The 27,742-nt window shown below is 39.7% G+C and overlaps 2 protein-coding genes across 4 annotated transcripts; both read right to left on the reverse strand.

Moving 5' to 3' along the window:
* Nucleotides 1-1,515: 1,515 nt before the first annotated feature.
* On the reverse strand, nucleotides 1,516-11,831 carry acvrl1 (activin A receptor like type 1). Of its 2 annotated transcripts, none has more exons than XM_040047529.1 (10): nucleotides 11,192-11,831; nucleotides 6,377-6,448; nucleotides 5,322-5,558; nucleotides 4,798-5,003; nucleotides 4,588-4,687; nucleotides 4,138-4,284; nucleotides 3,764-4,039; nucleotides 3,426-3,623; nucleotides 2,571-2,701; nucleotides 1,516-2,461 (listed from the first exon to the last, which is right to left on the reverse strand). In XM_040047529.1, the coding sequence occupies exons 1-10, from the start codon at nucleotides 11,199-11,201 to the stop codon at nucleotides 2,318-2,320; spliced, it is 1,521 nt and encodes a 506-aa protein (XP_039903463.1). In that variant the 5' UTR covers nucleotides 11,202-11,831; the 3' UTR covers nucleotides 1,516-2,317. The 2 variants fall into 2 exon arrangements, with proteins under 2 accessions (XP_039903463.1, XP_039903464.1); XM_040047530.1 differs by having other exon boundaries at nucleotides 11,205-11,829.
* Nucleotides 11,832-15,851: 4,020 nt separating this feature from the next.
* On the reverse strand, nucleotides 15,852-23,876 carry ankrd33aa (ankyrin repeat domain 33Aa). 2 transcript variants are annotated; one of them, XM_040047295.1, is made up of 5 exons: nucleotides 21,202-23,876; nucleotides 19,335-19,652; nucleotides 19,065-19,194; nucleotides 18,839-18,979; nucleotides 15,852-17,853 (listed from the first exon to the last, which is right to left on the reverse strand). In XM_040047295.1, exons 2-5 carry the CDS (start codon nucleotides 19,590-19,592, stop codon nucleotides 17,048-17,050), a joined length of 1,335 nt encoding a protein of 444 aa, XP_039903229.1. In that variant the 5' UTR covers nucleotides 19,593-19,652; nucleotides 21,202-23,876; the 3' UTR covers nucleotides 15,852-17,047. The 2 variants fall into 2 exon arrangements, with proteins under 2 accessions (XP_039903229.1, XP_039903230.1); XM_040047296.1 differs by lacking the exon at nucleotides 21,202-23,876 and having other exon boundaries at nucleotides 19,335-21,070.
* Between the last annotated feature and the right edge of the window lie 3,866 nt (nucleotides 23,877-27,742).

Raw genomic sequence — 27,742 nt, forward strand, 5'->3', positions numbered from 1 at the left:
AAAGCGCATGAGGTAAATCTGGTTTAAATCTGCATAAGAGACCATTTTATTGCTTTATTTATATATATATATATATTTTTTACTTGATCTCAAATCACATCTAAGCCACTGTATCAGATTTTGAGAGAGAGTTACATCCGTTTGCAATTTTCAGTCCGAAAGTGTAAAATAATCGTGCATCCAAAGATAGCACAAGGTGTTTTGGTCCAGCTCTATTCAGGATTGTTGTCTCTCCTCAGGGACCAAACCTGTCTATACTAATACATTCATCTGCCTCCAGTTGAGAATGTAGCTCAGGAAGAGGTGAGCCAGGCTGCAACCAGGTGCATTAGGGACTTTATCTGTGCCTGCTTTTATCACCTGTCCTCTTACTAGCACTCTCACCGATCTATCCTTGAGCCTAACTGTGTCTGCACAGCCTCCTCTGTGGCTTTATATCTGTCCATTATCGGCCCTGTCCAATTTATCTGCACATTTCTTCAGCGGGCATTGTCTGCTGAACAAATCTCTCCTGTCTCTACAGAGCCACTGGGAATGATCCCACAGTGAAAAGGAATACACAGAGGAGGAAAACACAGGGAGATGTGAGATGGGCTTCTGCACTCACTGACACACAGCTTGGCCTCTCTGATACTTCAACAACCCCCTGCAGTGTTAAAAATAACCAGCTCTCCATCTGACTGACCAGACAGACTGGGACTTCAAGGGAGTATTATCTCACTGGCATTTGTTCAACAACTAGGAAGACAGACAACACACGGACACACGCACGCACGCACGCACACACACACACACACACACACACACACACACACACACACACACACACACACACACACACACACACACACACACACACACACACACATAAACAGATAAAGAGCAAGCATGACAGATACAGAAAGAAAACATTGGAATGCTAATATTACACAAAGGGGATGAAGCCGAAAGTCTTATTTTCACCAGTGACCAGGCAACATTTTAAAACTGTTGCACAGTTTTAATTCCCATTGGACATTTCTTATTCTTTTTGACATTCTGCTCCAGTGCTTAACTTTCAACATATTTTCTATGTGTAGTTTTTTATGTATGTGTGTATTCACATATGTATGTTCCTCCTTTTGTAACAGGATCTAAAAATTAGTTTGAAATAGAAGTCCTCACATTCAATATTTCCATAAAGGAAATCCAAAGCAGAGAGAATATTGAGGCAATTATTACTCAACTAAATCATTTGACCCAGAGAAAATGTATTCAAACAATACACTGAAGGTCACATGAGAGCTTTTTAAATGTAGCTCCTGCAAATTGTAGAGAGACTCTCTAATTATCTGATGAAGAATTTTTTTCATCTTAATTTTAAGATACACTGCAGATAAAATAAAATAAAATAAACAAACAAAACACTACACAAATCTCCCATGTAAGGAGTATGGATTCTTGTTTGTCTGATGACCTCTGCTGGTCAATGTGAGAATTGCAGTAATAGGTGCTTAAAAAAACGTAAAGCAGAAATATTTCCAAAATATAATTCTTTATTTAAGGTATCCATTATTACATGTATGTGAATTCCTTTACTGATCATAGTGGTTGTGATGGTACATTTTAGCCTTACAAAAATGTATGAAAAAAGTTGTTTTTTAAAAAAATATGTTTTTAAAGCAACATTAACACAGTCTCATTTCTGAATAGTAGAAAACAATATCTCTCCTGAAACATATTTACAATATGGTTGCAAAAGAAGACATCAAATTTAATTCTGTTACATAAAAATGTATTTACATCTAAATATCTCACTGCTTTTATGTGCAGATAATAAATGCTTAGTTTAGTTAAGTTAAACATACTTACAGGACAGGTAATGTACTTTCATTTGAGTGTATAAATACTTACATATTTCCTGTCTTATCTGTGGTTTTAAGGATCATTGGTCATTTTGGGAAAATCCACATTATACCTAAGAGAATGATTTTCCATTCTGTCACAACAATGAGAGAGTTAGACAAGGAGTACAAAACTATGTTAACTGTTTTGTGATAATTAAAAATAACTGGCCTAAACCTGAACTAACTGAAATGTAGCCCCCTCATTTATAGAGGTATTAAGTATCATGGTGGATGAATGTTTGCGTTTGCAAAAAACATAACATTTGGTACAAGAGGCTCTAGATGCTTCTACACACAGTCATATGGTTTTAATATGATACAGACACCGAGTGAGTGATTAGATCAAAATATGGTAATGATATGCACTTCATTTGTTGGAATGTGGTGCAAAATCCCTTCTGGTGTTTTCAATCCAGTTTCCTCGTTTCAGTCTAGAAATCCTGCTTCAGTTTTTCAATGCTGAAGTCGTCGTGGTCCAGTTTGGAGAGAGTCTTCCTTATTCGCAAGGCTGTAAGGCGGGCTGTTGGGTTCTGGTACCAGCACTCCTTCATGACCTTCACGATGGCTGACAATATCTTAAAAAGGCAGAAAAAATATAAAACACCACATTTCCAAAATGTAATTGTACTTTTGCGTTCATTTTTATGTCTACTTGTGTGTGTCTGTTTATGCCAAATAGCCTACTGGGTGAGAATGGAGTCTGTTGTGCAGACTGGGCCTCTGCTGGTCCACACACACCACCTTTTTCATCTCCTCAAAGCTGGGATCCGAGGGCACCAGGTCAAAGAAGGGTGGACGGTAATCTTCCACAATGCCTAAAAAAACCCCCAAAGTTAAACAGTGGATCACTTGTTCCCCTCTCGTCATTCAGTGGGGTGATCAAGCAAAATAAGATGTCAGAATTATCAAATTAAAAGCCCAGTGAGGTGTCTTGTTGTGAGGGTTATCTCTTCATACATCTGCGGAACACAAATGTGTTTTCACATAAAGCCTGAAAGAGCACACTCAGAGACTCAGACAGGCTGCGGTGGGAGTTTTGTAAAGCACGTCTCGCTAAACAAGAGAACGGGGAGAGATATGAACTCCCTGGTGACTACATTGGGATGGAAATCTGGAAGTCATGCACACACATGCATACACACACACACAGTCATTGGTGCATGGCTGTGTGCTTGCATATAAAAATTGCATGCACGGGCATCTGGACTATGTACAAGTGAGTGCTGACACCAGATAAGACTGTTTATAATTACTGCAGTGCTAATCATGAGAGAGGATAGCAGAGGCAGACACAGACTAGAAAAACACTGGCCTGCTGAGAGACATGGGACTGGCTGCTTGTTCTATATACTCTACAAAAGCAGACAGACGTGTGACAAAGAACTTGTTTTTAACACGCTCGCTCGTGTGATGCATTAGCTTCATAACAAATTTGTGGATATATATCTACATTTGCTTCCTGAGGTTTAATCTAAGGCCAGATTTTTCTGCTAATGGATGGAAAGGCATAACATTAAAAACACATCACTGTTAACCTACCATTGACAAGAGTCCTGCGGGTAATTTCCCAAAAGACCAGCCCGAGAGCCCAGATGTCAGTTTGCTTATAGGACTCAAAAACATCCACACGGATAGTTTCATCCAGCACCTCAGGGGCCATGTAGCGCTTGGTCCCCACGCGAGGGTTATTGCCCATATCGAGGTAGTCATGGGACTGAGAGTGTATCACTGCTAAACCTGAGGAACGAATGAACACAGAAAAAGCTTTTAATTTACAGTACAATACACACTACAAAATGCATCTTTAAAGAGCTCTTTCTCTAATCACATTGCTATAAACTGTTAGCAGATTTTGTGAATATCCTTGCAAACCTTACCGAGATCAGCGATGCAGCACTGTCCGTTGCGCTTTACCAGAATATTTCGGCTTTTCAGGTCTCGGTGGGCAATAGCTGGTTTTTCCTGGGAGCTAACAATCTCAGTGTGGAGGTGGACCAGGCCACAGGTCACAGACAGACACATCCTCAAGCAGCTCTCTGGGTCCAAGCTGCTGTACTGCAAGAAATCGTAAAGAGACCCGAGCTCATGATAGTGGGTGACGAGCCACAGCTGGGTACTGGAATTCTTGGATGTCATGTCGGAGGCTATGAAACCTAAAAAGCAAAAGCAAACAGAGAAAATGTTGCTGTTTGAATGTTTTTTCTTAAAGGTGCAATTTCTTTTCTTTGGAGGCGAAGGACTGGTATCATACCGAGTATGTTGTCGTGTCGCAGCTGTACAGTATTGTAGATCTCTGTCTCTCTAAACCAGGAGTGCTCATCTCTAGAGGAGAAAATCTTGACGGCGACACTTTCCCCCATCCACGTTCCCCTCCAAACCTCTCCATACCTGCCTTTGCCTACGAACAAAGTGACATCATTAATTGCAAATAAATAGAATAGAATAAAATAGAACAGAGTTTATTTGAACGTGCAAATATAACAAAAATTAAAAGAAAGAAAAACTTCTCAACACGCACACACACACACACACACACACACACACACACACACACACACACACACACACACACACACACACAAGTAAAGACATCAAGCTGTCATGAATATCTCTATATCCCATACAATTTTCATGCTCGACCACATTTCCAGAATATAATTTTACTTGTGTGTTCAACAAAAGGAAGAGAAATGAGACTGACCGACACACTCAACAAGTGAGATTTGCCTGGCCATAGTTCTCTGGACAAGATACGGAAGCCCTGTCCCACTCCCTGATGTACAAAACTCATCATAGATATTCTGGTGAGAGAAAAGAAGACAGGCAGGCATTTAAAATCCACACGTAACAACTAAAAGACAGGAAAGTTTTCCTGTATTCTGTCTGACGTCAGCCATGAAACGTCTCTTACGCCATATGTGGGGTCATCTCCACTGGGGACTTTGAGTATTTTGACATCATGGCCTTCAGCATCTTGTAGTCTGCGGGCTGCACGTCGGAAGCGCAGGAGTAGTATCAGGCCAAAGACACAGGCAATAACAAATAAGAACAGCAGGAACAGGGAGATCCACAGCGCTAGGTAACCAGCTTCTGGGGGTGTCGGTGTCGGGTCCCCATCTGGAAACACAGAAGAAGTCAGGAACATACACACATATAGACACAAAGAAACTGAAAAGATTAAACTCATGAGATAAAATTCAAGTGGCATGACATTGATATGTTCTTACTGACCACAAGGGGGAACCAGCTGCTATCTAAAGGGAAGCTACAGTAATATAAGTGCAAAACAGTGCTAGATGTTAACTGAACTGTGGAGATGAGCCAGAGGCCCAACTGAAATAAGACAAAAGCATCATTTACAGGGGCACACTAGCTCTTTGTTTCTTGGATAATGTGATGTTCCAGTATTGAAAAGGAAAGGCTTTAGGTACTGACTTATGTTTGGAGGCGCTGTGAAGTTGGAGTTGCAGTAGTCCTCTCTGCAGCACTTCGTAAAGTAGTTGGGCAAGGAGGAGTGGCACTGCACTTTGGTGACCTCATTGAAACAGCCCAACTCCTCATATCCGTCTTTCATCCAGTTATAAAAACAATGTTTTCCCCTGCACGTTTCATTTTTACATGTGCCTTTGTCATTTTTGCAGGCACACAGCAGATCCCCATCATCTGTGGTGTCTGGAAAATACATGAAATCAGCACTGAAACAAGTTGGAAGATGGGGGTCATGTAATAACACAAATTACGTCCAGTAAAACAAAGCCAAAAACACATGAAATTCAAGTATTCCATCTTTGTTTTGAAAGAAAATGTAAAAATTCTAAACTCTACTTCCTCAAATGTAATTAAGTAAATAGTTGTTATAGAAAGGTCTAAATAAACAGATACTTTTTTATATTTTAAATCGTCATATTTTTGAACTATGATACTAAAAAGGACTCAGTGGATGGATAGGGTAACATATAACTTTAAATGTTAAAGTATAGCATGTGTGCATGAAAAGCCACAAAACACCTTTTGCTATAAATGTGTTATAAAAAACCCAAAACAAGCAGAACTCTGCAGAAACCATAAATAGTTTACGGTGCTGCAAACATTTTTGGAAGCTAAGAGGAAGACAGGCTGTGATATAGCTCAACCAGCCCTGCAGTTGGCATTTGACTACCTTCACCAGGCACCCGTTTATTCTGCCATTTCACGTCTGACAGGTATTGCACAGCCTTCTTGTCTCAACTTGCTTTCTGGAAACAACAACTTATGTTTATGACAACCAGCAGACTGAGCCATCCAGTTTATGTGCAGGCTGCAGATGCAAAACAATACCTATGAGGCGCATTCTCAGTGGGTTCTGCAGTGCAATCAGGCCCTTCACATTAGTCTAATCTGATTTAGCGTCAGAACCAAAAATACTCTGTAATGCACCTTTAATTGAATGAAACAAAGGGAATGTCCTCACAGTAGTGAAAATTATTTTCTACATCCGACCGCCAACTCACCTCCATGGATGGCAGACGTCCACAAAATAACTCCAGCTATCAACCCTGTGAGCACAGCAGAGCTTCCCATCTCTGAAAAAGCAGGGAAACCAAAATATTACCAAAAATATTACCAGGTAATGTAATTACATAATGAAAAAAACAATTGGTGATGTTTAATTATTAGGAGCTGTCTCAAAATCCAAAGGTTTAGGTAAAAAAAAAAGTCATTTGGGTAATTAATATTATGAATTCCGCTTAAATTTAAAGCGGCTGAACAGGGGCTAAAGCTCAGACTCTGAGGAGGAAGCAATGAGGTAAAACAAACAGTCAAAGGGCCCAGCCTGTCTGCCTGTGTTGTAATTGCATTGGGTGGGAAAAGGGGTCTTAGGGGAAGCAGGCTGTTCAGAGTGTTTGTGTATGCGTGCTCAGATTATGTGTTGCGCTGTGCTAACCAGGCTCCAAGCCCGCCGACTCCAGGACTGCCCCTGTCGCAGAGTAAATGTTGATGGCTATGCTTCCTGCTATTGAGTGGCCCCACCCGGCTGGCCGGCGAGACTCAGGTCTGCTCATTGTTTAGAGCTGCACTGCTGAGAGTCACGCAATAAGAAGGCATCACATAAAAGTCAGCCTCTCTTGCTCCTCGGACCTCTAACGTTGATAGCAAGGATGAACTTAAACCTGTTAGATTAAACTATTAAAAGTTGCAAAATATGAAATAAACGATGAAATGTGAATTTTAATTTAGAACTCTAGAAACACATTGGGAAATGTTGGAGCAGTGGCATGTTTAGCTCTATGTCATATCACCTCCTCTTTTAACAACATGATGTAAGTGTTTTGTTACCGAGGAAACCAATTTTCAGCAAATCAGCAGTTTGAGGTCTCATTTCATAATGTGCTAAACGTTTTCAGTGGGTGACAGAATTGAAGTGCAGTTCATTACCTGGACTCTTTTACTAGAGTGCCATGCTTCAGCTTGTCATAGTATATATTTATCCAAAATTGGTATGTTGTATATTAAGGTTACAGCTGTTCACAGATGTTCAGGTATGTATATTAATAGACAGCATACCATCATGGATGCTAAGGTTTGAACTTTCAAATCAGCCAGTCACATGGCAGCAAATCAGTGCATTTAGGCACATAGTCAAGACGGTCAAGATGACCCGCTAGAATTCTAGTCAAGCATCAGAATGGATGGGGAAGAAAGGTGATTTAAGTGGTTTGAGCGTGAAACGGTTGTTGGTGCCTGACTGGCTGGTCTAAGCATTTCAGAAACTGCTGATCTACTAAGATTTTCCCACACATCCATTTCTAGTGTTTACAGAGACTGGTCCAAGAAAAGAGAAAATATGGACCCAGTATCTGGGCAAAAATGTCTTCTTGATGCCAGAGGTCAGACAAAAATAGACAGACTGTTTGAAGCCGACAAGACGCAACTGTAACTCAAATAACCACTCGCTACAATCAGTTATGCAAAAGAGCATCTCTGAATGGACAACACATTGGTTTGAAGCAGATGGACAACCGCAGCAGAAGACCACACCAGGTAAAAATTGGACAACAGAAAATGAGAAAAATGCTGTTTGGTCTAATGAGTCTTGATTTCTGCCGCAGCATTCAGATGGTAGGGTCAGTTACAGAAAGCATATTTGTTGATCATGTCAATACCGTTCATGACCACAGTGAATCCAGTTCCCACAGGATAACGTGCCATGTCACAAAGCTCTGATCATCTCACAGTTACCAGATCTCAGTCAAGGGGATTCCCTCTTGGATGTTGTGATTTGCATCTTGGACATGCAGCAAACAATTCCCCAGCAACTGTGTGATGCTATCGTGTCAATATGGGCCAGAATCTGTGAGCAGTGCTTCCAGAACCTTGTTGAATCGTTGCTACAAAATGCTTAAAGCAGTTCAGAAGGCAAATGCAGTCCAATTTGATACTAACAATCAGTAACTTGTTAGTATGGGTGGTGAGTGTATTTTTTTTTTAAATAAACATAAAGATTTAAAAGGTTTCTAACCCAACTCAGCAGATAACGGCAGTCACTCATTCAGTGTTGTTTGCACGAATAATTCTAATAATCAGACTGTTTTCTGTTTCCCTTCTCTTTAATTAATTAAGCATTTACTACTGACTGCTTTCACGTGAGATGTTTATGTAACACGATAAACTGTAGCTACACTAGGAATCACCAAAAGTCAATGTTCAAACTGTGGCACACTCTGCTGTGAGAATTGTAAAAGAAAAGCTCTCAGATTGAAGTCTCAAAGACAAAGCAAGGGTGATTTTGCAGCAGCCACATCACTCAGCATTAGTTCTAGGCTCACTTCAAGTCTTTGGTGTTTAATAACAGGCGCACAGCTCTCCTTTTTTCAACTTTAAGCCTTCACAGCATCTCAAAATTGTAGCTGCAGAAAAATCTAAGTTGCACACACTTGCACATGCTGGCACACTGTGTAAATTACACAGAAGTTATGCTTTAAAAAAGGGGGTTACAGAAAAAAAAATATAAATATCTATCCAACTGCACATGTCTCATAGCAGTTAACCGTTGAACTTTGGATGTGTGGCAGCAGAACTTTCACATGTCTGCTAAAAACCACGGATATCCGCTTTTAAATCTGGCACATCGAGCCACATATTTTACAGGATGTAGTCACTTTGGTGATTCCATCAAATCGTGTCAAATGTCACTGATGAGAAACCAGATGGGTAAAAAATAAAGATGAATATTTATATATGCTTGGCTCACATTTAAGTGCATCTTTCCTTCAACTCTACGGAAGATCTTCTTTAAAGTTTCCTATACTTATCAAAGTGTCAAATCAAACATGAAACTTATGCTAAGTTAAGATATTTCTGTTTCCTATCGGTTAAAAATATCACACTAAAATGATCTTTATACATTCTTTGCATCTAGGGTTCAAGCTCAGTGCACAACAACCCGCTGCACACAGCTCTGGCACACTAAAACCACAAGCTATATTCTACCAAACAGCAAAGCGCACTTCCTGAATCACTCAGACTGAATGTAAACTGTGTTAAATCTGTGGGTCCAGGAGAAGAATAGGATAAACACAACTCCTACACAATGTTCTTATTCTCGGTGGACAACTGTTTCTCATTTCTCTGGATATAATTTTACCATGCACTGGGTCCTAATATGAGAGTGCAGTAATCACAGCCTCAATCGTGGGCAGCCTAACTTTATACTCCAGCAAACTTCCTCTCTAAGCTCTCTCCTGTTTGTCTCCATTCTGTCCTAAAACTACACAGGGGAAAAGATCCACTGACATCGCTTCCTGTCATCTACAGAGAGGCAGATCTCTCATTCCATCGTGATGACTGTGTAGTTAAGAGCTGGTTTGGGAGGAACAGCAAAGGAGTCTCAAACTTCCTTTCTGCTGGGCCTCGTTTCACCCCCCCAAAAAACACCACCAACCCCCCCCAAAAAATGGAGGAAAGTAACTTTAACTTTAAGCAGAGTTACTGTAAAAGCTTTTATTCTCAGCTTAAACATCACATTCAGTCATTTTAACGTTTAACCTTTGCGTGTAATCCAGTGATTGTCATCAACTGCCAGTAACCGTGACAGCACTGTGCCTTCTTTTCAAGACAAGCTTGGAAGGATTTATGGCTTACTCAATGCTCCTAACATGCATACCTGCAATAGACGTTGGTCAGAGAATGGAAAAGACAAATGAAATATTATTGTACCTCACACATACGGTGCACAGAGAGTGGCCTTTGCTTCTCAAGAAGAAGAAGAAGGGAAAAAAATGCATGAAGATCTTGGTATGAGTGATGCACCCTGAAGAGATCAGCAACAGCACCCACTTGGAAAGAACCTGTGTCACTTTTACAATGAGCTGCAGCCAAAAGACACTTCCTGTGTGTGGATGTGTGTAAATCTTTGTAAGCAAATGTCACATTCTGCACACTTCAAAATGAATGGACTTTTCACCTTAAAAGATTTGTTAGAAAAAAAAGGTCACAAGGCATATGCCAGTGGTTCAGGAAGTACCCACATCCTTATTTGGGTAAAAATAGCCATGCGTGAAGAATAAACCCTGTGTATGAAAGAAAATCTGTGTTTTTAGTAAGTGTGCAAAGATACTATCAGTAAAGGACTCTTTCTTTTTAAGTTTAGGAAGTGGACCAATGTTTTCTATCAATGTTACATTGAAATAAAATTGCAATACAGTGATACAATTAAATGACGTAGGTGGTCAGTGAATGCTGTTTAACTACTTCAAATGGGCCTACGAATGAGATGAATGTTTCTCATATTTATAAGATGATGATATAAAACATAGGATATGTTAAATCCTTATGTTTAAAGTATGAAACAACTACAGAGTGACCACTACTTGAATTTTAGGACTGACACAGATAATAAAAGTTAATAAAATACCACAACAAGCCACATTTGACACGTAACACACGCAGGGCAGGGAAAAGTAAGCACCTCTAAAATCAAGTCTACTAGACCACAATTTTTGCTGTGGGCTATTTAAATTAGGCGTAGTGCTCAGTTACATAGAAATAAATAAAGGTAGTTCACCGTGTCCTGTGCCACAATATAACAGATTAGCTATGATAACAAAAACACGGCGAGTAATAAGAAACAAATACCGCAGTTAAAATCTGTAAATGCTGTTAATTCTGACTTGAAGATCAGGCCATTTGACACCTGTTCACATCTGGAAACACGTGGATTGATGTAAGCGGCTGTCAAAAGGTAACTTTTAACCCGGTGTTACAGTGTTACAGTGCTACAAGCTTCATAATAATAATTCAGTGAACAGAATAAAAAGAAAACATACCCACGACCATTACCTGTTTTCTGCTCGTGTTGGTTTTGTGTTTTTTAACTTGACAGATGTAAACGCCTCACGTCTCCCATATCAAAGACGGCTCCAAGCGCTTCTCATTGGTCCAAGTTTTGTCAACGATAGGTAGAAGAAAGCTTTACAATGCCAACAGCTTCATTTCCCCTCCGTCTACACGGCCCTAATGCAGATGTTTCCCCTCACAACTCTCATCCTTCGCCGCTTCGATGACGACTAAACGACGTTTTTGAGAAGTACGTCCTTTTTTTCCTTCACCCCTTCACGGCCCCCTCGAATTAAAGTTAAAAATCGTGAATACACACACTTCTTAAAAGAAAAAAAGGAAGAAGGGTGGCAGCGTGGCAGAAGTGAAAATGAAAAGGCAGCTGGTTGAGTCCTGACAGGGGGACAAGCTGTAACTATCTCATCTCGGTCCAAATCTGCGCTGATAAACCGAGAACACAAACCGCCGTCTTTTTGGAACCACACTCCTTCCGCTTTCTGGCTGTTCCCCACCGAGTCCTCTACTTACTCACTAAGTAAGAACACTTTGGGTCTTGTCTGCGTTCCTGATTTAAAGCCAAGATTGCAGATTTTTAAATAGTATACAGTTCTGTCCCACCCCTTATTGTCCCACCGCACAGGGTCTGCTCGGCCTGGAATGTGTTCTCATAGCGGTTTTCCTGTTGCTTGCTAAACCTCTCATTTTCCTTTTCCCCTGTGTCTGCGCCGCACCGAAAGGAATGCGCTTCAAAGGCCCCTCTATGATACAATAATATTATTGCAAGTGAAGCCAAGAAGAAGCTAGCGCTTATTTATCTATTTTATCAGCTGTTAAAAATCAAAATTCTGCTTTTGCATGAGTTCAGAAGCCACTGCAGGGTTTATCCTAAACTTGAGATCAGACTGTTCTCAATACATTTCATGTAACAGATGTCTGGTGTGTCTGTTTTCTTGCAACAACCAATTCAAAAAACCTTGTCAAAAATGTAAATATCAGGTCCAGCGCTTCTTCTGTTGAGCAGTCTGTGAATACTCAATATTTAATGCATGATTTCCTGTCCACCTGGTGGCAGCACAAACAGGCTGTCACTACAACAGCCACACATTAGAAAGTTTTCAAGCTATGCTACTGTCCTGCAACTAGTGTATACATCTATCTTTGAAATATGTAACTTTAATTAAATTTCAGTTTCATTTATATAGCATCAAAGCTACTGTCACCCTAAGCTTTATATTGTAAGGTAAAGGCGCCCTATGAGCAAGAACCTGGCGAAAGGCAAAGCTGCTTTTTAACAGGAAGATAGAACCAGGATCAGGAAGGGGCGGCTGAGAAGAAATAGAGGGAGATGGGACAAAAGAGACACAAGAAACCCAGCAGCCTGGGCCTATTGCACTATAACTAAGGGAGGTTTCAGGGTCATGGCGATCCATATGATAAAATGCATTACTCTGTTTTGGTCTCTGCTAATTTCTGACAGAAATATGTGACTCTTTAGCTGCTAAAACATGGTTTGTTATGTACTGTCACCTCACAGCATGGAACAATCAGCTGGCTGAGGCCTCTCTGTGTCACCTTTGCATGTTCTCCTTGTGCCTGCATGGATTACCCTTGATTCCTACTACAGTCCAAAGACAGGTTAATTTTAAACTCATCAGTGATGAGTAAATGTTTTCTTGCATGGTTTCTTTGTGTTAGCTCTGTGTTACACTGTTGGCTTGTCCAGGGTGTATCACCAACGCTTGTATTTGTGATAGGCCCTGACCCCAACATGGATAAACAGTTTAAAAAAGCAAGGCTTTATGAAACTGGTTGCTTTGGCAAAAAAGAATGCAAAGTGAAAATATGAACATGCTTGATTTTATCATCATTTTTCACTTCTAATTACCACATTGTAATGTTTTTCAGAGAACAATGGCTAGCAAACCTAGCTCGAGATTCAGAGATATGGTGAAAAACACGATTTGACAATGAACAACTAGAGCAGACTGTGGACGAACTCAGTGCTTTCAGGGTTGTTTGGACAATGGGGCACCTTGATCGCTTGAGTGTTGAGAGTTAACAGACATGTTGAACTCTGCATATGCATCTTTATGTGTCATGCAAGTCAAACTTTAAGTAGCAATGAGCAAAACAAATTGTTAATGGAAGGTGACTTTAAGACATATGTTTCCTTTAAGAAATATATCCTGCTTCTCTGCATGTCTAATGTATGTGGTGGGAATTACTGTGTGGGTTACATGTCCACTCAAGCTGGGTACAGCATATTTGTGGTCAGCAGTCATTGTGTGTCTTAAGTGGCAAATACATTGCTGCCAGAGAGGCTGCACTGTGTGACATTACTTCCTTCAACAGCGCCTGAGAGAGATGTCTTCATGTCTGTAATATGAATTCCCCTCCTGGTTCCCAGGCATCATAATCTCTCCTTTTTGGCTTACGGCAGCAGACACAGCTGGAAGCTCTCACATCAGCTGTCATGTAGAAGAGAGCAAATTGTTCTTTTTGAATTCAGCAGTTATATTTTCTTTCCCACTAATCCCAGAGGTTTGAAGAGCTTGTTTCCTCTGGGATTTTCTTAAAGAGTCTGTTTTTTGAATAATCTAGAGTACAGGAAGTGTTAGTTGATTTAAAAAAAAGAAGCAAATTGTTGATAAAGAAATGACCTTTTTGACTTGCTCATTTATATCTTTGAGCAGCCAATAACAGCATGGTGCACACAACACATAAGCTAAAATGTTGCGTTAACTTTGGTCACAGTTGCCTTTACAGGGTGGTACTGCCTTCTGAGAGTTTTGCTGCTGAACAATCCAAACACCCTGATCCAGTTTATGTGTATAAAGATGTGTGTTTACTGCTTGAGTCTGCATAGACATGGCAAGAGTGTTGTTCTTTCAGTGAACTCTAGAGAGGTACTTATTTTAAGCCTGACCTCAAGTTCCCCTCTGAGGTGGGGAAGTTAGCCACAAACGTGACAATGTTCCAATTTTGTTTTTCTGTTTAGCTGCTAGGTCATTGCTGGCTCAATAATCTTCAAAATGAGTCATATAAAACACAATCAGTTTGTTAGGCATAAGATAAGATTGATTTTATGTTATCACCCATGAAAGCTAATTGTTGTGTAACGATATTGCACAGCGGATTAAAAGATTACAGGTCAGAGTTCAAAAGTCATGCAGTGCCACTGCAGCGAGTGCATCACGGGCTTGCTTAAGAAAATCTATTTAACTTCATTGTGAAAGTGTGATCAAGGTTACGACACGGGGCTCGTCAGTCACATGCAGATCAGGCAGGAAAATGTTGCCCTGTCGGTGAGTCCCTTCTATATTTTTCATGAAACAAAACTGCAAGAAGGGGAACGTACCCGTATAAAAGAACTGTTACGAAGGTAACCTTGAATTCTTTTCCTGTTCAAGTACTATGCATCGCCAAATCACCACTATCCCCAGAATTAAATCCCAGTTTGCTTATGGTTCTGGTTTGGAACAAGCTGGCTGCTGACCTGAGGTCAGTTCTAACTCTGTCTACAGTCAAAAACAAACTTAAATCCTTTTTATTCTCACAGGATTGTATTTAATTTCTATTTTATTAAGGCATAGTAGATCAGGGTAGTTTAAAAATATTTTTACCTTAAACATATTGAGTCTCTATGTTTTTAATAATCAACATTACATCAAGCGTGATATGATTTTAACACAGACCTTTTTCACAGTTTCTGAAAGCAAATTGATGATAAACAGGACATTTTTGACTTGCTCATTAATACTGTTGGATAGCAGGCACAATAGGCCTACATATGTGTTTATCTTTTACGTAAAACACATGTAGTTAAAGTGTAATCAAATCACTGCATAAATTAAATTGCCATTGCCAAATGGTCACTATGTGATGACACCAAACACTAATATTTTGTCAGTAATAAAGACCAACACACAAACCTTTGCAAAGGTCAGTCAGTTTATTCCAAACTTACACACACACACACACACACACACACACACACACACACACACACACACACACACACACACACACACACACACACACACACACACGCAGACACAGTTTCAGTGTTACAGACTTTATAAAGATGTTGAAGACCTGAGCTTTTTGCATCTCTTGTTTTGACTTTAAATGACCCCAGAAATGATTGTCTAAATTTTCACCACAATGTATCTAATTATATATAGTTTTCAGAGAACACAATTAAACATATTTAGCTGTATTTGGGATATTTATTGCAGTTAAATGCATGATTTATTATTTATTATTTTAGTTCGTTTATCTATAAAGAGAATAATTAAAAAAATCCCAAAATTAAGCTATAGTCCACAACAGGTTTCTGTTCTTGTTTCTGTTCTTGAATATGCAGTTTGTTATTCTGATGATAATAATATGCTTATTGTATATTTCCCTGAATAGCAACAGTACTCGTTTTCAAATAATAAGATAAGATAAGATAAGATAAGATAAGATAACCTTTATTAGTCCCACACGTGGGAAATTTGTTTTGTCACAGCAGGAAGTGGACAGTGCAAAAGTTATGAGGCAAAAATTAGAATACAATAAGAATAAATACAGTACACAACTGTACAGAATAGAATAAAATAATAATAATAGAATAAAATAATATATAATAATAATAATAATAATAATAATCGATGAAACAAACAATATGAAGCAGCAGGCTGAAGATTTCTATTTGCATCCCACTGAGCATTGTTGTCCAGTATGAAAGAAGATGCTTCAGAGATGGCTCTGTTCCTTTTATAGTATCACACTCACATCATTTGCGTGACACAGCAAAACACAAAAAAGAGCAAAAGAATCACAGAAAAGATGACAAATTAAAGGAAAACCTGAATTTTGCAGGCATGGCTTGGGGTTACTTGTCTCTGTACACATTTGATACTTTTGGAATCTGCAAGGTTGCAGTGACTGCTTTGATTATCAGGGAGAGTCCTTGCAGATGTTCACATATGCCTCCAGTATACCTTTTTCAGAGACATTAATAGTGTATTAAACCTCCACTCAGGGGATGCTGGGTCCTTGTCATGGCTCACTGAGACGCTTAATGGAACTGAACCATAGATAACACACTTGTGCTTTCCATACGGCACAAACTAAAAAACATCTGTAGTAGTTGGTTTGTTGTAATACTGCTACTGCACAAACTGTGCATTCTTCCTTCAAGCAGAATAGAAAGTAAAATAATAAGAGCAGCTACTTGTTCATGGTTTCTGCAGCTGCCATGCACAAGTCTGTAAGGGAGTATATTTCAGGTCTAAGAGGCAAGGTGGGATAGAAATCAATACAAAGTGTTCTGAGTCATCATAATTATTCCATGATGGAGCATTTCTCACTGATTTTTTCCTTTAATTTGTAGCTTAAATTGTTTTTTTTTTTGTGGGTTTTTTTTTTTGCCTTTCACAGTCTTTGATTAAATGTGACTTTGATACATTCCCTGAAGGCATCTGATCACATACAGTTGGCTATGGGCTATTTGGTTATATTGCAGTGAAATACCACAATGGCACGCTGCTGAGAAGTTGTTCATGAAATGAAGATGGGTAAAATCCTTTTATAGAGAAAAATAACACCATCGCAGGTGTGTGCAGTCAGTGTAATTGCATCCTCAAAAAACAATTCACCCTTTCAGACAGGAAACCAGTAAACCACAGTCTCTGGAAAACCAGATTCTATTTGGTTAGCATAATTTTTCAGCTTGTACAAAGATGCTGAAAAAAGCCAGCCAGTGCATTTTCCAGATCAAGGTTCACCCATGTGTTTCCCTTGTCAGCTGCTCACTTCAGAACTGTTTTGCTAGAAAGAAAAAAATGGGCATTTTCACTTCATGAACGTTTGGACCCCTTCGATTTTTTCTGTTCCTCTTTTTCCTTTTCTTGCTTTTTCTTCTCTCTCTTTTTTTCCTCCTTGGCTTCCTTGTACTTCCAGACGGGAGGTTCCAGGTAACCCTTTTGCCTTTTGTTCTTTTTCTCCTTCTTTGGAGTGCGCTCCCCAGATTTTGTAACTTCAATTTTGGGAATGCAGCCTGAGGGGAAGATGCTGTTTCTGTGTGCCATGCTGCGGGGGATGAAGCTTTTCATGCCACCTGTTGGTGAGCTTTGCCTGCGCTCTGAGTCTTGGCAGCAAGAGGTCAGTGATACAGAGGTGGCCGACACAGGTGAAGCTGAAGTGATGGAGCCATTACTGTGAGACACCATGCTCTCCTCCAGTTCTTTGCTGCTGTGCTTGTCAAGCAGTTCCGGTACAGCAAATCGTCGCTTGCCAATCTCTGGGGGGCTGGTGGGACAGAGTGGACGGCAACCAGTAGCTATCAAGGGGCTGTGGATGCTTGTAGTCATCCGCACCATGTGGTCCATGACCCCATTGTCTTGGGGGTCATGTGGGAAGCTGAAACTAAGACTGTCTTTTAAGCGCTGCCTCAGCTTCTGACCTGCTGTTTTGGCTGCAGTGGCCTTTGCCACCAGTAGCTTTAGCTCAGGCCACTCAGGAATGTAGCTTTCACAGAACTGTTCTGCAATAGGACGAGTTTGCAGGCGACGCAGTCTGTTCAGAGTCTCAAACCTTCCTGTCCTAAGGGCCCAGTCCTTTAGACCTTTCCCCTGGACGAGATCGACTGCATTGACATCTGCACCTGCACACCGAGGAGAGAAAACAGTAGAAATGTTGAGAGGAAATCAACTGCCGTCAACTCAGCGTAACAACACCACCATGTGGTGACTTTTGGAGCACAGGTTATCAGGTAGATGGCAAGCATCAGTATGGTGAGATGGGACAAAAATTGCTGGGAATACATTTTTTTTAACTGCATTATTTTTTATTTTTTAAGTTTTACACATTTTCATATTATATTACAGTAATTAAGTAATAGAAAAAACAACGAAATAACAAAAACCTCTGGTGTTTTTCTGCTATTTACACATTTATTTTTTACAATATAAACCCAAAGAGTCATGCTGAGAGATTTCTTTATTTACTACAGCAACATTTCTTTATGTTGCTTATGTTGCTAAACGTCTTTACACTGACAGAGGGTATACTATAAAAGTAAACAATAAATAAAACTGAAGTAACTGAGGTGATCTGGCCCACCTGAGATCAAACTGGCTGTATGTGGCCCACAGTGTAAAATGAGTTTGACATCCCAGGTTTAACCAATTTCTGGCTGAAGACGCTTAGTCATGTCTACTCAGGAGACTTTGGAAGTCTACTTGGCAAATAATCAAGGCTTTAACTGACCAAATATACACACAGATATTTTTGTTGCACACTATGAACACAGATGGATTATAGATTAATGTCTGACATCATTAAACTTTAAATAGAACGTGGACTGAATTATTACAGAGCTTTCTTAAATGTGTCCCTGCACAGTTCATAGAGGACTAATCTCTGTAGTCCAGAAAAACACAGATTAGCTGACAGATCGGATGTCCGGCTTTGCCCTCTATATTACATATATAGGACATTAATAGATTTGTTATACCTATAAGAGTTTAATTGCAATCACACCAAACCAAATCCTCTACATCTGAGGTGTACATCCTGACTCCATGTGGGCTTGACATTCGGTCACAGGTGACGGACATTGTTAGAAGATTTGATGTAGAAAGACGTACCATGCATTAGCAATGCGGAGACACACTCTTCTCTGCCTTGTAGGCCTGCCTTGATGAGAGCTGTGAACCCACGGGGGTCCCTGATCTCAGTGTCCACACAAGGGTAGTAGTTAAGGATATAGTTCAGGATGGTGATGAAGCCTGGATTGAAAAGATTATGTTATGTTAATATTCTATGATCAGCTTAGGAATTGATGTTGAAGTCATCTGATGTCTTCAGATGTACCTGCTTGGGCTGCAATCATGACAGCAGTGTTGCCATCATTGTCTTGGTGGTTGATGTCTATTAATGGGCATGTGTGAAGCAAGGCGACGATGTCCACAAAACCCTTGGACACAGCCAGCATCAGCCCATTCTGAGGGGAAGAAGATATAAATAAATAGGCCTATTATAGATGCTGAGGTTACCTTTCTTCATTAATTGATTTTTATTTAAAAAAAAAAGTCATTGTCATAGTACCTGTGTGGAAAAAATGAGAAGTGACATTTATCTCACCCTGCCATTGATGTCTAGCTCCATGACCTCATCTTTTGTGACTCCTCTCTCCATGATGCTGCGCAGGGATGCAGTGTCATTCTTGGCACAGGCCTCGTACAATGTTTTAGCCGGCTCTGTTGATTTTCCGTCCCTTTCATAGATGGGAAGCACGGAGTCGTCTGAAAGCACACTGCCCGAGTCAGAGTCATCCAGGAGGATCTCTGAGTCGTCAGATGGGCCACTGCCCAGGTGTGGGTCGTCATTTGCAGCAGCCATTGGAACCCCCGCTGACTCTGGTCACACCTGGGTGTCAGGCCTGCAGCAGAGATCCCTTATCTTAAACAGAAAAATGTAAATGTTGTTATCATACACACGAAATGAACACAGTTCACACAATTATTTTCCGTAGCCACATATATAGGTTCAGATTGAGCAGACAGGTGGTTGTTGTTGTAGTTAAAGGGGGATAACGTTTTTCAAAAAAAACAATACACAATCTACGAGCAGCTTACAGTTCATTTGCAGTAACGTTACCTTCGACAGATGTGCGAAACACTGAAAGCGCTTTTCCGGGTGTACACACATTATGTATGCACACAAAACTGCGTGCACATAGTTTGAAATGTGCCGATGTCTATAATTCTTCTTTCCTTTGCAAAAGCCAAATCATAACAAGTGCTGCTGTCTCATTCCAGTCTCGTTTTGGCAGGTGTAAGACCTCCTCCCCTCCTTAGACCAGTTCACGTGTGATTGTGAGACGAGCAACACAAACTGGCAGCTTTTAAAGTTAGCATTTTAAATAGATCTGGTGACCTGAAAAGGCCTTGTTTAAAAGGCATGAGGCCTAAAGAGGATGAAGAGCTTTACCTCAGCCCTCCTGTCAAAGTAAGTCTCTGATTTACAACATAGGTAACCTCCCTGTGTAACATGCTTTGTTGCCAGTTGATTTTTCACTGGCACCACACAACAGAGAAAGACAGTAAATACTCATCACCTTGAAAGCAGTCTCATAATTTAAATATATTTAAGACAACTGAAACGTAAATAATGTGAAGGCACAAATCTACACATAAATAACAGCAACTATAAAACAAGAAATCCTGCAGAGCCGAGGTCGCTCAGTCTGCACAGTGAAGTGAAAGAAGACATAGGGACACTCAACTGGGATGAAAAAGGCCATATGGTACTGGAAGCAATGGGAGGCCAGTCTAGTGACAGCATGTGTCATGGTGTCTTAACACTGTTATACTGCGCTTCCATACATCAGCACACTGGCATATCCTGCAGTGTAAAGTTTGTATCTAATGTGTAAATATACTTTCAAGCCACTGAAGACACTATTTCTCAAGACTCAGAAATATGATAGTGTCATCTAGTTCTAATTCTCTATATTTTAAAGACTGGAAATGACAGAAGAGCTGGCTGTGGTCCTGCGTGCACCACAAAACTCACCCATTTTTTCAGCAAATTAGTTTTGCACCTATTGTCAGTCACAGTAATTAGAAGTTATTCCAATTAGTTATCTTTTTAATAAGCTCTTGTTAACGTCCATAAATCCCTTAATCCCACGAGCAAATGCTTGTATTTCAGCACTCTGTCATGCACAGTTCCCACACAATTCTTTTCTCTCTCTTCCTCATTCTGCACAAACATAAAATGCCCTGACTTTAGTGTTGATGTGTAGGCCACTGTGGCCTCCACTTCCTGTTGAGCAACACCTTGCAATCTGGCCAGACATCTTACTCTGAATTCTAAATGTCAGCTGTCTTTTTTTGCCTTTTAACGGTGGAATAAAGATGATTAAAAAGGGAATGTTCATAAAAACTAAAGCAAAAACAACACATGTCGGAACAAATATTACTAAAAATAATAACACAGCTCTCACCTGAAAGCAGTTCAGCCATGAGTTAGTCCTCTTCTTTTTTTTCCCCCTCTGGTTTCTTACTTCCTCTTGACAGTTAAACCATCCTGGACTTCCACACTTCTCGCTGGCGCTTAGCAGAACCTGGTTAAGGCTAAGTTTCCCAAAACTGACTGCAGCTCCAGATTTTCCCCTCCCTCCATTTCTACTAGTGCCCAGTAAGGTTGCCTCATCAGCCAGGTCCCAACATAGACTCTGCTGTCCTAAGTCAGCCAACGTGCTCTCTTCCTCTCATCCTGATTACAGAAGATTTAAGGATTAAGAGAAGGAAACAGACAGCGGCCAAACTTGCTCCCCTTACAGTCTTTTGAGTTGGTCTGCTTTCTCTTTCTTCTCTCTTTTACTTCTCTCTGATCTCTCAGAATCTGCCCATCTGCAGCTTTCTGCTGCCCGTCTGTTGTGTCAGGGCAAACCCCTCTAACTGTCCAAAAAAAGTCCTGTGACTGAATCATAGAAGCTGTTGCTCCCAAATCTGCTCTCTGCTGCTGAGGACCCCCTGCCTGAGTAATTCCAGTGAGTCTGCCTAATGCAAGGCAGAGTCTCGGGTCTGTTTTGGAACGGAAATCCATCTGCTGGGACAACAAACTAACATTTATGGGGGAAAAACAATGGCACACAAGATGAAGTTATTGTGCATTGGCACAGACGCTGTGGAAGTGAGTGTAAGCACCTGGTTTGAAAATGCCCAGTCCTTAATTATGAGGCATGAACAGTTAATACATTTTGTTCAGGAGGAAGTGCTTGCATAAGTTATATTTCATTATCCACAAACTTCATCTGTAGGTATTTAATTATCATATTAACATGATTATTTAAGCAAGTCTGATATTGAATCCAATATTATAACAGAAATAAATTAGGTTAACTTTTTAGCATTGTTGGTTTAGTAATGTCCCGTTTGAACCGTGACCACAGCCTTTCTGCTCACAGTGTCGAATCTCATATGTGGACGGGAATATCCTGTTAACAGGTGTATTCACAGCATCAGTGTTACAGTTACGTGGGTCCAAATGTGCATGTAAACAGATTAACCCTTATATTAAATTAGAGTGGGGCCAAGCCTTCACTTCAAGCATATGATTGTTGGCCTGTGTTATGTGACAGCACCTCTTGTTCAGAGGGGTTGCTGACTGCCCTCTTCTGATGAAACTTGGAAATGGACAGCCTGGACATGAGTACAGTTTATGTGGTAGCATTCAGCAAGATAAAAAATAACATGATTCCTCACTGTAGGCCTTAGTTACTACACTTCCAAATAAAATCTACAAACTTTTAACAAGGCATGCAGACAATTTAGGCTTAGTTTAAACAAATTATAATCACTAAATGCTCCTGCATTATTAAAGATCAACATTATTTCAAGTAGCAGATATCATTGCAGAGCCCAGTCATAACTGAGTAAAGCTGTTATAATAAAGGTTGGACATTCATTCAAAAGCTGCTTGATCCTGAGAATTATAGATGGTTATCTGCTTTCAAGAGTTAACAAACAGGCATGTTGATAACAGCCAGCTGAAGCTGACACACCTCCAACATCATAATCCCAAGAAATCCCATCAAATGTCCCACAGACAAGCCCTTATCTGAAGACACCTCTTTGGCTTTAAAGCATCGGATTGGACCTATAGTGTCACAGTAACCTTAACCGTCACTGAAAAGGTTCTATGTTTAGACACAAGACCCTGAGGTAGGTCTGATATGAAACACAGGAAGAGTAGAAAAGGGCATGCCTGTGGGGGGAAGATTATAGCTTCTGGGAGCAAAGCAGAAATAAAATTGAGAGGAAATAATACAGAGGAAAAGGAAGTCTGTTTGGCATGACAGGGTGGGGTAGTGATTGAGTGTGTACTTTGGATGTTTTCCTTTATCCTTTAAGATCTACAAAAAAAGGCCAATCAAGTTTACCAGATGAGGGCAGCATAGCACATTTAGCAACCTTTTCTAAGTCATTTTCTCAAAGAAAATCAGCTGTGAATGTGATTTATGAGTTGCCAATTGTGAATGAGATTTAGAAGTTTAAGTACATTTTGTTCTGATTCCCACCTCTTGATAGTACTCAGACTTTCCTTTTAGGGTCAGGGTTATTTTCTTTCTATTCTGCAAATTCCTGACAGAGTCATTTACTCATCACTGTGAAAGGCAGCCCAACCTCTCCCCAGACACCACATTACCCAGCACAAATCAGCGGTGGAGCAAAAGAAAGAGGCTTGGGACAAAGTGGACTAAGTTTAGCCAGCTTAGTGACTGATTCTAACAACAGCAATGTGCTTAGCTAATATTAGACTGTTGGCAGTCAGTGCAGGACCGTGCATCTGCTATATTAATTCCATTTATGTGCTAAAGACAGAACCACCTCTAATGCTATTTGCCTTAAAGCATGTACAATCCTCCAGCATCCAGGAAATAGTTAAACATATTTTAAACATATATTTAGATCATGTTATTACAAATGGGAAGATAAGGTGTGGTGGAGTTGCTTTAATTGATGAGTAAGTAAATACATTTTGCATTGACAGAGAGGATTTGTTCAGGGATGTGGGATTCAGACAAGAAATGAAGCTTCATATGGACAGCATCATGGTTGGGAAAAATTAAGGAAATAGGGAAAAATAAAATTATGAAAATATTCCCCCTCCCCTGTCGTTGGAATTATATATCTATATATATATATATATATATATATATATATATATATATCTATATATCTATATATATATATATATATATATATATATATATATATATATATATATATATATAAAGATCTTTTAATGAAATAAAAAGAACAAATATATGTTTGATGGACACATCTGGGTGTGTAGTGTAATATGCTTGTTATTTAGATGCCTTTGGATGTGATGGTATAATTTCTTACTTACGTGATATAGAAAAGCATCGCATCCATGTGATAGGGCGATACGTGGGGTATACTCTGGACAGTTGAGAAGTCAGTTGCGAGACTAACTCAGAGAGACAGATCGCCATTTACACTCATATTCACTATAGAATACCAGTTTATGAAAACGCTAAAGAATGGTTATTAGAGTCTGTTATTAAATAAAAAGTCATTGCCAGGCAACTGTGGCTTAGCCCTAAGCAGTTGCTGATGTGTTCATAGTCGGTGAGGGAAGGGAAAATTTTGAGAGATGTTTTTTTATGTGTTCTTTACACAGCCTGTCAGTTTCCTTGAGTTTCTCACACACATTCCTGAGATTTACTCAACTAAGCCCCAATGGTGATGATGTACTCGTGCAATAAAAAATACCAGCATGGCACATAAACCAAACCAGAATGTCAATGACATAATAGCTCGTCCATCTCACGATCCATCGCGATTCATGGCTAATTCCCTGTGAAACAACAAATATGACCTTGACCTTGAGCACAGTTTGAGTGAACAGCCATTAGGTGATCATTTTGCGTTGTGTAAGTTTGACCAGTACTTTAGGAGGAGTAGTGATTCTTGTGAATTATGGGCAAGTTTACAGATGAACAGATGCTGGATGCCTGGCTATGGCCTAAGTTTTTCAGTTCTCTGGCCAGATGAGCTAAAAATTAGGGAAAAAAATGCAAGTAGAAGGCCATAAATGTAATAAAAATGAATAAAAGTTTAAGGTCTCTAGTGTGAAAAATCCTGGTTATGTGCCATTTTATATTTCACTGGCATTAATGCAACCATTCCTCTGTAAGTCACTTTAATACACACACACACACACACACACACACACACACACACACACACACACACACACACACACACACACACACACACGCACACACAAATACTAAGTCCACTTAACAATGCTAAATATTTAGGTGCCAAATGCATCCTTGATGTCACAAATTTATGAAATAACAAGCTAAGTAGACGTATGACACTTAGGAATAAATGAACATTAAAACAAAACCTAAAAATAATATTATGACACATTGCTGCCTAGGCACGTTTTAACATCTCACAGCTGTCCACAGAAAACTTTAGACAGACGGTTTGTGTTTAGATGTTGTTCTATTATACTGTTTACATCTAAAAATATAATAGAAAAAACCTTTTCTGGTAACTTTCAGTTTGAGACAGACACAATGTTTTTTTTTCTATTTTAATAAAGTTCACAACCAGGTTAGGTATGAGCCATGTATCAGCAAACAACTGTCCAACCTGTTGTTGGTGTAACATTACCAATGTTTCAACTCTAACCAGACAGCAGGGTAAGCTATGGCTGTGAGAGTCAGCCAACATGTAATACACCAGGGATCTGAGACGAAAGGAGGTTTGCTAGCTCATTCTGCTGGGACATATTCTTAGCATATTTTTATTGTGTAATTTTGTGTATTACAGAATGCAATAAGAACATACTGCAGGGATTAATTGGTTTCTCTAACTCTAATCTGAATTATACATTCAGAATAGAGGAATTCATTAAACATTAAAAAGGCACACTAAAATGAGGGGAAGACAATAGAGATGTCTTCCCCTCATGAAACATTTATGCTGCGAAGACCTTTAAAGCTGTCTGTCATGGTGGAACCATGGTCACCTTTGGCCTTGACTATATATGACAAAAACAGGAACACAAGCAGCGCTCTGGCTTAGGAAAGGCTAAAAACTCTGAGACATGGATGTTACTTGATATAAAAGCTGATACAGGTGTATAAAAAAAGAGTTTGGGCCTGGGTGGGTTTCCAGGTGATTAAAAGGTACCTATCTGTTTCATCAGATTAAACTGACACCTAAACCAAGAATTATTCTTTAGATGAGTAGCTGCTATTTTCAGGTTTGGTTATACAACCTTTGAGAGTTTGTGCTTGAGCAGAAAAAAAGTGGAAAAAAGACAAGAACATTAAGAATGTAATGCTTTTTATCCAGGCAAGCTGTCTTTAGGACTTTTTATTTTTTAGATAATTTTCGGTCTGTCTGCATTTAGTTGCACAAAATCAAGATCCAGTTTCAAATAGTTTCAAGCTGTTCTTTAAACAGAGGTGTACAAGTCAGCATTACATTACTGTTTGCCCCTTGACCTGCTAAATGAGTCAATCAAACAAAGTCATCTTCCTGCAATCCCAGCTGAAAAAGGCTGGTGTCAATACCCGTCCACATAGCTGAACAGATACCCTTCTGTGCTATCAGTGCTATCTTAGGGAGAATCCACACAGAGACGTTAGGCATTGTTCTTTCCTCTCATTCCCTTTGAATGAGGTTACATCATCTGTTGATGTACTAAATTATGGATGCATTGATTTACTTGGCTTGTTCTGTTTGCACTAAAATGTTGAGACACCACCCAATCAAAATGTGCCAATACTGCTATAGCCAATCAGATAGGTTATTAATCAGTTGTTAAAAATATATTTAAAGAGCAGGGGCATTGCTTTTGCAGCTTGAGACGTCCAAATAAAGAAAAACATCTATATGAAAAAAGTTTAGCTTAGCTCATGCTAACTAATCAAAACTGTGTTAGCTTGCCTTGTGAGTGATTAGTTATTGTTGCTATAACAAACTGGACAAGATACTCCCCAAACTGTTCAGCACTGAAGCAAAACATGTGTATCCTCCCAGCTGCCTACAGTTGCTGCACATCTGTGAGCCGCTTTGCAACCCACTTCCACCCTAGCTCTTCTTTGTCATACTCTGTTTGATTTATTCAGTCTGATAGAAATATCAACATCAATCACGGCCATTGGTAGTGACACTTGCTCTTTTCTGTATCAGTCCTTTCTCCCTGTCAAACCACCATAAATAAAGTATTTCATTTGGAAATATTATTCCTCTTTTGACAGAAATGATTGTTTATGAACTCTGACCTAAATAACACTAGCTTACATGTTAGCACACTAAACTTGATATTCTTTGTAGCAGTAATGTAAGTCAGGTTCTAAAAATTAAATATAGATCGCTAGAAGCACAGGGAGTACGATACGTGTGTTTTTCTTGGAGGAACACAACGACTGCTGCAGTGAAAATCTAAGACTGATAGACACTAAAGATAGAATCGCATGACATTTGAACCTGAAAGTTTGATTAAGTATGCTAGTGTTCTCCAATAAAAGTTAAGAATTTGAAAGACAGACACACTTCTTTACGACAATGTCTCTCTACTTGGTCAGCAGTGTCAAAATGTAAATAATGTTGTAAGTCTTCCGATTTTAACAGCTTAAATAATGAGCATCTAAGCAGTTGAATAAATAAAGTAAGATAAATGTGGAAATGGCGACAGTGTCTCAAATAGTTGAGCTTCGTGGACTGTGTTTTCATACCTTATTTGGGGCTGCCCCACTGCTCAAGGGTTCGCACAGTCTATGTGTCACTGCCTTGGGCTTGAGACTTGGGCAAAAATCAAGAGAGTGTGGAGTTTTACAGGAGTTCAATGAAAGATCAGATTGAAATACTTTGAGCTTAAGAAAAGCTACAGGTGCTAACCAAGGAAACAAGGAAAGACAGAAGAGAAACAATGATGGAAGGGGTGAGGTTTGGGGGAGGTGATATTGTATAGCCAATGAAGAACAA

Source organism: Simochromis diagramma, unplaced genomic scaffold (assembly GCF_900408965.1).
Source record: "Simochromis diagramma unplaced genomic scaffold, fSimDia1.1 OVJJ01000387.1, whole genome shotgun sequence".
NCBI lineage: Eukaryota > Metazoa > Chordata > Actinopteri > Cichliformes > Cichlidae > Simochromis > Simochromis diagramma.

Bases quoted from the DNA above. Each gene is read 5' to 3' on its own strand.
- acvrl1 (XM_040047529.1), bottom strand. The intron at 4,285-4,587 runs GTCAGTCTCATT...CTTTGTTCGTAG, and splicing joins CTCACTTGTTGAGTGTGTCG to GCAAAGGCAGGTATGGAGAG. The intron at 3,624-3,763 runs GTAAGGTTTGCA...TTCGTTCCTCAG, and splicing joins GTGCTGCATCGCTGATCTCG to GTTTAGCAGTGATACACTCT.
- ankrd33aa (XM_040047295.1), bottom strand. From the start codon at position 19,592: ATGGCTGCTGCAAATGACGACCCACACCTGGGCAGTGGCCCATCTGAC. The intron at 19,195-19,334 runs GTGAGATAAATG...TCTTCCCCTCAG, and splicing joins AGCTAGACATCAATGGCAGG to AATGGGCTGATGCTGGCTGT. The intron at 18,980-19,064 runs GTACATCTGAAG...TTTTCAATCCAG, and splicing joins CATGATTGCAGCCCAAGCAG to GCTTCATCACCATCCTGAAC.